Source organism: Lolium rigidum, chromosome 5 (assembly GCF_022539505.1).
Source record: "Lolium rigidum isolate FL_2022 chromosome 5, APGP_CSIRO_Lrig_0.1, whole genome shotgun sequence".
Lineage (NCBI taxonomy): Eukaryota > Viridiplantae > Streptophyta > Magnoliopsida > Poales > Poaceae > Lolium > Lolium rigidum.
Genome location: NC_061512.1, coordinates 153,836,068 through 153,847,122, shown reverse-complemented (window position 1 = coordinate 153,847,122; position 11,055 = coordinate 153,836,068). Strand labels below are relative to the sequence as shown.

At 44.3% G+C, this 11,055-nt stretch overlaps 1 protein-coding gene across 1 annotated transcript; it reads left to right on the top strand.

Annotated features, from left to right (window-relative positions):
* The first annotated feature begins 8,352 nt into the window (after positions 1 to 8,352).
* LOC124656555 (phytochrome A type 5-like) lies at positions 8,353 to 10,705 on the top strand. Its single transcript, XM_047195276.1, is given in 3 exon segments — positions 8,353 to 10,201; positions 10,204 to 10,390; positions 10,678 to 10,705. Coding segments are annotated over 3 exon segments (2,064 nt in total).
* The last annotated feature ends 350 nt before the right edge of the window (positions 10,706 to 11,055 follow it).

Below are 11,055 nucleotides of genomic sequence, written 5' to 3'. Positions count from 1 at the left end.
AAACTGAACGCTAAAACTAAAGTAGTAAACGGTTTAATAAGCTACTGATGTCAGCGACTGAGACTTAAGTCTCAGGCGACTGATCTCTAGGCGCTTTCAAAAGAAAAACATCTTTAATAGCATTTGACCTTTTTGATCAAATATATCTAGCCATTCCAATCTTCTCTTGGTATTTTGCGAGCTGTCAGTGGTTTATTGTACCTTGTTAGAGCATCTCCAATAGACGCGCTAAAAGCCTCGCGCGGCAAAAAAACCGCCGGTTTGCCGCGCGCGGGTGTTGCCGCGTGATACGTCTCCGACGTATCGATAATTTCTTATATTCCATGCCACATTATTGATGATATCTACATGTTTTATGCACACTTTATGTCATATTCGTGCATTTTCTGGAACTAACCTATTAACAAGATGCCGAAGTGCAGCTTCCTGTTTTCTGCTGTTTTTGGTTTCAGAAATCCTAGTAAAGAAATATTCTCGGAATTGGACGAAATCAACACCCAGGTTCCTATTTTGCCCGGAAGCATCCAGAACACCCGAGAGCCGCCAGAGGAGGGCCTTGTGGGCCCCAGACGACAGGGTGGCGCGACCTGGGGGTGGCCCACGCCCCCCTATGGTGTCGTCGCCTTGTTGACCTCCTGACGCCGCCTCTTCGCCTATATAAAGGTCCCAGACCTAAAACCTTGATACGAAAAAGCCACGGTACGAGAAACCTTCCAGAGCCGCCGCCATCGCGAAGCCAAGATCTGGGGGACAGGAGTATCTGTTCCGGCACGCCGCCGGGACGGGGAAGTGCCCCCGGAAGGCTCCTCCATCGACACCACCGCCATCTTCATCAACGCTGCTGTCTCCCATGAGGAGGGAGTAGTTCTTCATCGAGGCTCGGGGCTGTACCGGTAGCTATGTGGTTCATCTCTCTCCTATGTACTTCAATACAATAATCTCATGAGCTGCCTTACATGATTGAGATTCATATGATGATGATTGTAATCTAGATGTCATTATGCTAGTCAAGTGGGTTTTACTTATGTGATCTGCGGAGACTCCTTGTCCCACGTGTGTAAAGGTGACAGTGTGTGCACCGTGTGGGTCTCTTAGGCTATATTTCACAGAATACTTATTCACTGTTATGAATGGCATAGTGAAGTGCTTATTTATATCTCTTTATGATTGCAATGTGTTTTGTATCACAATTTATCTATGTGCTACTCTAGTGATGTTATTAAAGTAGTTTATTCCTCCCGCACGGTGTAATGGTGACGAGTGTGTGCATCCGTGTTAGTACTTGGCGTAGGCTATGATTATGATCTCTTGTAGATTATGAAGTTAACTATTGCTATGATGGTATTGATGTGATCTATTCCTCCTACATAGTGTGAAGGTGACAAGTGTGCATGCTGTGTTAGTACTTGGTTTAGTCGTGTTGATCTTTCATGCACTCTAAGGTTATTTAAATATGAACATTGAATTGTGGAGCTTGTTAACTCCGGCATTGAGGGTTCGTGTAATCCTACGCAATGTGTTCATCATCCAACAAGAGAGTGTAGAGTATGCATTTATCTATTCTGTTATGTGATCAATGTTGAGAGTGTCCACTAGTGAAAGTGTAATCCCTAGGCCTTGTTCCTAAATATCGCTATCGCTGCTTGTTTATTGTTTTCTTTGCGTTACTACTGCTGCGTTACCACTTCGCTCATACTTATTTATACCACCTGTATTTCACTATCTCTTCGCCGAACTAGTGCACCTATTAGGTGTGTTGGGGACACAAGAGACTTCTTGCTTTGTGGTTGCAGGGTTGCATGAGAGGGATATCTTTGACCTCTTCTTCCCTGAGTTCGATAAACCTTGGGTGATCCACTTAAGGGAAACTTGCTGCTGTTCTACAAACCTCTGCTCTTGGAGGCCCAACACTGTCTACAAGAATAGAAGCTCCCGTAGACATCAAGCTATTTTCTGGCGCCGTTGCCGGGGAGGAAAGGTAAAAGGTACTCACACTCCGGATCTCGGCTACTAAGCTATTTTCGCCGTTGTAAGTACTCAAAGCTATTTCCTTTAGATCCCGCAATTGCATCTTTTTGTTTCTTGTTTACACTAGTTTGGCATAATGGACGACAATGAGCTTCTTATTCTATTTCCTGATTTAAGACATGGATGGTTTGATGCGAAAATTAAAAAACCCATGGAACATATTAGCATGAATACTTTGAATACCATTGTTGCTAATGATATGGAAAATTCTAAGCTTGGGGAAGCTGGTTTTCATGATCTTTTTAGTCCCCCAAGCATTGAGGAGAAAATTTTCTTTGATGATACTTTGCCTCCTATTTATGATGATTATAATGATAGTGGTCTTTTAGTACCGCCTGTTATGGAGGATAAATTTGATTATGATTACAATATGCCTCCTATATTTGATAATGAGAATAATAATGATAGCTACTTTGTTGAATTTGCTCCCACTACAACTAATAAAATTGATTATGCTTATGTGGAGAGTAATGATACTTTTATGCATGTGAATAAGAATGCTTTATGTGATACTTATATTGTTGAGTTTGCTCATGATGCTACTGAATATTATTATGAGAGAAGAAAATATGGTTGTATAAATTTTCATGTTACTAAAATGCCTCTCTATGTGCTGAAATTTTTGAAGCTACACTTGTTTTATCTTCCTATACTTGTTACTTTGCTCTTCATGAACTTGTTTATTTACAAGATTCCTATGCATAGGAAGCATGTTAGACTTAAATTTGTTTTGAATTTGCTTCTTGATGCTCTCTTTTGCCTCATACTCTATTTTTCATGTGAGCATCATTAAAACTGCTGAGCCCATCTTAATGGCTATAAAGAAAGAACTTCTTGGGAGATAACCCATGTGTTATTTTGCTACAGTACTTTGTTTTATATTTGTGTCTTGGAAGTTGTTTACTACTGTAGCAACCTCTCCTTATCTTAGTTTTGTGTTTTGTTGTGCCAAGTAAAGTCGTTGATAGCAAGGTTGATACTAGATTTGGATTACTGCGCAGAAACAGATTTCTTTGCTGTCACGAATCTGGGTCTAATTCTCTGTAGGTAACTCAGAAAATTATGCCAATTTACGTGAGTGATCCTCAGATATGTACGCAACTTTCATTCAATTTGAGCATTTTCATTTGAGCAAGTCTGGTGCCTCGATAAAATCCATCTTTACGGACTGTTCTGTTTTGACAGATTCTGCCTTTTATTTCGCATTGCCTCTTTTGCTATGGTGGATGAATTTCTTTGATCCATTAATATTCAGTAGCTTTATGAAATGTCCAGAAGTGTTAAGAATGATTGTGTCACCTCTGAACATGTTAATTTTTATTGTGCACTAACCCTCTAATGAGTTTGTTTCGAGTTTGGTGTGGAGGAAGTTTTCAAGGGTCAAGAGAGGAGGATGATATACTATGATCAAGAAGAGTGAAGAGTCTAAGCTTGGGGATGCCCTGGTGGTTCATCCCTGCATATTTTAAGAAGACTCAAGCGTCTAAGCTTGGGGATGCCCAAGGCATCCCCTTCTTCATCGACAAATTATCAGGTTCCTTCTCTTGAAACTATATTTTTATTCGGTCACATCTTATGTACTTTACTTGGAGCGTCTGTGTGCTTTTGTTTTTGTTTTTGTTTGAATAAATGCTTGTGTGGGAGAGAGACACGCTCCGCTGGTTCGTATGAACACATGTGTTCTTAGCTTTTAATTTTCATGGCGAAGTTTCTTCTTCGTTAAATTGTTATATGGTTGGAAACGGAAAATGCTACATGTAGTAATTGGTAAAATGTCTTAGATAATTTGATACTTGGCAATTGTTGTGCTCATGTTTAAGCTCTTGCATCATATACTTTGCACCCATTAATGAAGAAATACACAGAGCTTGCTAAAATTTGGTTTGCATAATTGGTCTCTCTAAGGTCTAGATAATTTCTAGTAAAGAGTTTGAACAACAAGGAAGACGGTGTAGAGTCTTATAATGTTTACAATATGTCTTTTATGTGAGTTTTGCTGCACTTGTTCATCCTTGTGTTTGTTTCAAATAACCTTGCTAGCCTAAACCTTGTATCGAGAGGGAATACTTCTCATGCATCCAAAATCCTTGAGCCAACCACTATGCCATTTGTGTCCACCATACCTACCTACTACATGGTATTTCTCCGCTATTACAAAGTAAATTGCTTGAGTGCTACCTTTAAAATTCCATCATTCACCTTTTGCAATATATAACTCATGGGACAAATAGCTTAAAAACTATTGTGGTATTGAATATGTACTTATGCACTTTATCTCTTATTAAGTTGCTTGTTGTGCGATAACCATGTTTACGGGGACGCCATCAACTATTCTTTGTTGAATATCATGTGAGTTGCTATGCATGTCCGTCTTGTCCGAAGTAAGAGAGATCTACCACCTTAATGGTTGGAGCATGCATATTGTTAGAGAAGAACATTGGGCCGCTAACTAAAGCCATGATTCATGGTGGAAGTTTCAGTTTTGGACATATATCCTCAATCTCATATGAGAATAATAATTGTTGCCACATGCTTATGCATTAAAGAGGAGTCCATTATCTGTTGTCTATGTTGTCCCGGTATGGATGTCTAAGTTGAGAATAATCAAAAGCGAGAAATCCAAAATGCGAGCTTTCTCCTTAGACCTTTGTACAGGCGGCATGGAGGTACCCCATTGTGACACTTGGTTAAAACATGTGTATTGCGATGATCCGGTAATCCAAGCTAATTAGGACAAGGTGCGGGCACTATTAGTATACTATGCATGAGGCTTGCAACTTGTAGGATATAATTTACATAACTCATATGCTTTATTACTACCGTTGACAAAATTGTTTCATGTTTTCAAAATAAAAGCTCTAGCACAAATATAGCAATCGATGCTTTCCTCTGCAAAGGACATTTCTTTTACTTTTATGTTGAGTCAGTTCACCTATTTCTCTCCACCTCAAGAAGCAAACACTTGTGTGAACTGTGCATTGATTCTTACATACTTGCATATTGCATTTGTTATATTACTCTATGTTGACAATTATCCATGAGATATACATGTTATAAGTTGAAAGCAACCGCTGAAACTTAATCTTCTTTTGTGTTGCTTCAATAACTTTACTTTGAATCATTGCTTTATGAGTTAACTCTTATGCAAGACTTATTGATGCTTGTCTTTAAGTACTATTCATGAAAAGTCTTTGCTTTATGATTCATTTGTTTACTCATGTCATTACCATTGTTTTGATCGCTGCATTCATTACATATACTTACAATAGTATGATCAAGGTTATGATGGCATGTCACTCCAGAAATTATCTTTGTTATCGTTTACCTGCTCGGGACAAGCAGAAACTAAGCTTGGGGATGCTGATACGTCTCCGACGTATCGATAATTTCTTATGTTCCATGCCACATTATTGATGATATCTACATGTTTTATGCACACTTTATGTCATATTCGTGCATTTTCTGGAACTAACCTATCAACAAGATGCCGAAGTGCCAGTTCCTGTTTTCTGCTGTTTTTGGTTTCAGAAATCCTAGTAAAGAAATATTCTCGGAATTGGACGAAATCAACGCCCAGGTTCCTATTTTGCCCGGAAGCATCCAGAACACCCGAGAGCCGCCAGAGGAGGGCCTTGTGGGCCCCAGACGACAGGGTGGCGCGGCCTGGGGGTGGCCCGCGCCCCCCTATGGTGTCGTCGCCTCGTTGACCTCCTGACGCCGCCTCTTCGCCTATATAAAGGTCCCATACCTAAAACCTCGATACGAAAAAGCCACGGTACGAGAAACCTTCGCCGCCATCGCGAAGCCAAGATCTGGGGGACAGGAGTCTCTGTTCCGGCACGCCGCCGGGACGGGGAAGTGCCCCCGGAAGGCTCCTCCATCGACACCACCGCCATCTTCATCAACGCTGCTGTCTCCCATGAGGAGGGAGTAGTTCTTCATCGAGGCTCGGGGCTGTACCGGTAGCTATGTGGTTCATCTCTCTCCTATGTACTTCAATACAATAATCTCATGAGCTGCCTTACATGATTGAGATTCATATGATGATGCTTGTAATCTAGATGTCATTATGCTAGTCAAGTGGGTTTTACTTATGTGATCTCCGGAGACTCCTTGTCCCACGTGTGTAAAGGTGACAGTGTGTGCACCGTGTGGGTCTCTTAGGCTATATTTCACAGAATACTTATTCACTGTTATGAATGGCATAGTGAAGTGCTTATTTATATCTCTTTGTGATTGCAATGTGTTTTGTATCACAATTTATCTATGTGCTACTCTAGTGATGTTATTAAAGTAGTTTATTCCTCCTGCACGGTGTAATGGTGACAGTGTGTGCATCCGTGTTAGTACTTGGCGTAGGCTATGCTTATGATCTCTTGTAGATTATGAAGTTAACTATTGCTATGATGGTATTGATGTGATCTATTCCTCCTACATAGTGTGAAGGTGACAGTGTGCATGCTTGTGTTAGTACTTGGTTTAGTCGTGTTGATCTTTCATGCACTCTAAGGTTATTTAAATATGAACATTGAATTGTGGAGCTTGTTAACTCCGGCATTGAGGGTTCGTGTAATCCTACGCAATGTGTTCATCATCCAACAAGAGAGTGTAGAGTATGCATTTATCTATTCTGTTATGTGATCAATGTTGAGAGTGTCCACTAGTGAAAGTGTAATCCCTAGGCCTTGTTCCTAAATACTGCTATCGCTGCTTGTTTACTGTTTTACTGCGTTACTACTGCTGCGTTACCACTGCTCATACTTATTTATACCACCTGTATTTCACTATCTCTTCGCCGAACTAGTGCACCTATTAGGTGTGTTGGGGACACAAGAGACTTCTTGCTTTGTGGTTGCAGGGTTGCATGAGAGGGATATCTTTGACCTCTTCCTCCCTGAGTTCGATAAACCTTGGGTGATCCACTTAAGGGAAACTTGCTGCTGTTCTACAAACCTCTGCTCTTGGAGGCCCAACACTGTCTACAAGAATAGAAGCTCCCGTAGACATCATCGCGCTGCTCCAACAGACGCGGGAAAAAGGCGCGCGCGCCAAATTTTTTGCCGCCCGCGCGCTTTCGCGCTATCCCGCGCGGGAAACTTGCCGCGTGCGCTGCCGCGCGCGCTATATCACGCCACGCGCGAACGCGGCCAACTGCCACTTCCTCCACGCGTCGCTCTCTCTCCCCGCCTCTCTCCCTCCCGCGCCGCTCCACCTCCGGCCGCTCCGCCTCCGACCGCGCCGCCTCCGCGAGATGCCTCCGCGCCGCCGCCCCTCCTCCGGCTACCACGGTGTCCGGGCGCGGCCGAGCGGCCGGTTCGATGCAGAAATCCGCTCCGGCGAGGAGCGGATCCGCCTCAGCACGTTCGACACCGCGCACGAGGCGGCGCGGGCGTACGACGCCGTCGCCTGGCGGCTCGGCCGCTCCCGGCGGACGATGAATTTCCACGATGTCTACACGCGGGAGCAAGCGGAGATGCTGGCGCCGCCGCCGCCGATGATCACGCGAAAACAGCAGCGCCGACAGCGGAAGCTCGAGCAGCGCCTCATCATCGCCGAGCGCGAAGAGGCGCTGCGCCTCGAATGGGCGCGCCGCTTCCCCGAGGACGTCGCCGCCACGGAGGCCTTCTACGGCATCCACGCGCAGAAGGAGGAGGAGAAGGCGGCGATGAAAGCGAAGAAAAAGGCGAGCCGCGAGAAGCGCCGCGCCGAATCCGCGGCGAGGAAGAAGGCGAGGGCCGAGGCGGCGGCGAGGAGGAAGGAGGAAAAGAAGAACGGCGCAGGGCCGTCGACCATCGTCCTCTCCTCCTCCTCCTCCTCCTCCTCCGACTTCCAGTGGACGACGACGTCGACGCCGGTGTCGGACACGACACTGAGCAGCTCCGACTTCGACTGGGAGTCCGACGATCAGTCGGAGGAGTAGATTATTATTAGTATTTTCGGTTAAATGTCGCATTGTATCGCGCACTTTTAAAATATATTCGTATATTCGATCATATTTGCATAGTTTGTTTGATGAATTTTCAAAAAAAACGGTCGGATTAGCAGTTTGTGACGCGCGCGCTGCAAAATAGAGCCTCTGCCGGAGGTGCGTTTTTCGCACACCAACGCGCGCTGCAAAATACAGCCTCTGCCGGAGGCAAATTCGCTATGCCGCGCGCCAGCGGTATACAGCGCGCCCAATCGCCGGTATAGCGCGCCGCGATATAGCGCGTCTGTTGGAGATGCTCTTATCTTTAATATAATTAGTATTTAACACTTCTCATTTATATGTACAGCAGGAGTGCATATACGACTGTTGAGTGATTCAAGTACTTGAAGCAGGAAATGTCTTCGTCAAGGCCTATTTCCAGCTCTTCCAGCAGGAACAGCCAGAGCTCCCGGGCAAGGGTATTAGCAAAAACAGAACTTGGTGCTGAGCTCAACGCTGCATATGAAGAATCTGGTGAATACTTCGACTATTCCAAGATGGTTGAAGGCCAGCGGACCGCTCCACCTGTGCAGCCTGGGCGGCCGGAGAGGGTCATAGCCTACTTGCAGCACATTCAGAATGGAAAGATGATCCAACCATTTGGTTGCTTGTTGGTCCTTGATGAGAAGAGCTTCAGTGTTATCGCGTTCAGTGAGAACGCGCCAGAAATGCTAACAACGGTCAGCCATGAAGAACCCAGTGTTGATGATCCCCCAAGGCTAGTTATTGGTACAAATCTACGGTCTCTTTTCACTGACCAAGGTGCCACGGAACTGCATAGGGCACTAGGGTTTGCTGATGTTTCTTTGCTCAACCCTGTCTCAGTTCAATGCCAGACCTCAGGAAAGCGTTTCTATGCCATTGCTCATCGAGCAACTGGTTGTTTGGTGGTAGACTTTGAGCCTGTAAAGTCTATAGAATTTCCTGGCACTGTTGTTGGGGATTTGCAGTCTTACAAGCTTGCTGCCAAGGCAATCTCCAAAATCCAGTCACTGCCAGGTGGAAGCATGAAAGTGCTATGCAATACTGTGGTTAAGGAAATCTTTGATCTTACAGGATATGATAGGGTTATGGCTTATAAGTTTCATGAAGATGAGCATGGCGAGGTATTTGCCGAGATCACAAAGTCTGGTCTTGAGACTTATCTAGGTCTGCACTATCCAGCCACGGATATCCCTCAAGTATCCATGTTTCTTTTCATGAATAACAGGGTAAGGATGATTTGTGATTGCCATGCGAGATCCATAAAGGTCATCGAAGATGAGGCACTCCCCTTTGATATTAGCTTGTTGGATTCAACACTCAGGGCCTCACACGGTTGTCACGTTCAGTATATGGAGAACATGAGCTCGATTGCATGCCTTGTCATGGCTGTTGTGGTTAATGATAATGAAGAGGATGATGAAATCGATTCTGAACAACCAGCACAACAACAGCAGCAGCAGAAGAAGAAACTATGGGGCCTCCTTGTTTGCCACCATGAGAGCCCCAGGTATGTCCCTTTGCCGCTGCGTTATGCTTGTGAGTTCGTAGCACATGTGTTTTCTGTCCATGTCAACAACGAGTTTGAATTAGAGGAAAAGTTGCACGAGAAGAGGATACTGAGGGTGCAAACAGTTCTCTATGAGATGCTGTTCAGAGAAGCCTCTCCCCTGACTATAGTATCAGGGACACCCAATATCATGGACCTGGTCAACTGTGATGGTGCTGCTCTTTTGTATGGGGGCAAAGTATGGCGCCTGTGTAATGCTCCAACTGAGTCTCAGATACGTGATATTTCTTTATGGCTGTCAGAAGTTCACAGGGATTCCACTGGCCTGTGTACAGAGAGCCTCCATGATGCTGGCTATCCAGGAGCTTCTGCCCTCTGTGATAGGATTTGTGGAATGGCAGTGGCTAAGATCAACTCAAAGGATGCCCTTTTTTGGTTCAGGTCATGTACAGCTGATGTGATCAGATGGGGAGGTGCAAACAATGATCCGTCGGGCATGGATGGCAGCAGAAAGTTGCAGCCTAGGTTGTCTTTCAAAGCATTCCTTGAAGTTGCCAAGATGAAGAGTTTGTCTTGGACTGATTATGAGATGGATGCTATTCATTCGTTGCAACTTATACTTCGAGGGATGTTCAATGATACCATCAAGCCAACCTGGGAAGCTAATTTAGATAACCAGATTGCTGATCTGAAACATGATGGGCTTGCCGAATTTAAATAACCAGTGAAATGTTTCGTCTAATGGAAACAGCAACCGTTCCAATCTTGGCAATAGATGGCAATGGACTTGTCAATGGGTGGAATCAGAAAGCAGCGGAATTGACAGGGCTAAGAGCTGATGATTATACAAGAAGACACATACTTACCCTTGTGGAGGAATCTTCTATACGGGCATCCACAATGTATAGATCGTCAAATCTGACACAAACAAGAATCTTGCTACGGAGTGCAATATGGCAATACCTTCACAGTATCGCTAGTTCCAAATTATTTGTAACGTGGGTCCTGATACTGACATAACTAGTATAAAATAGGTTTTCCCCTCTCAGCAGCTCTCTCTCCTCACCCATCTCTTTCTTCCCCACCGGGCTGAAACTCTATTCTTTATTCCATCAACAGATTTGGCACCAGAGCAGCTAGTTGCTCCGGTTCCCTCTTTTCTCTGATTTGAACTACCTCTACAATGTAGGGAACTAGTTCCAAAACCTAAAAGGTAAATTTGAAACCACTTTTAGCTACACATTGTGGGTGCTCTACTAGTTGTGCGTAGGATGCTATATCTAGCTTTACAGGGTGAGTAAGCTTGTTCTATTTGTTTTCTGTATTTACCCTCGAGGGAGACTACAAGGCAATGATTCACAATCCGAATCCACTCATTCCTCCTATATTTGAGGTTGATGAATATGGATGGGCTTCTGAGTGGAATGCTGCAATAACCAAGTTGACTAGGTGGCACAGAGATTGAAGTGCTTGATAAGATGCTTCTTGTTCAAGTGTTCGATAGTAGCAATGCCTCCCGAAAACTGCAAACGGAGGCCGAGCTATATGTAGCCCTTTATTTTTTAAA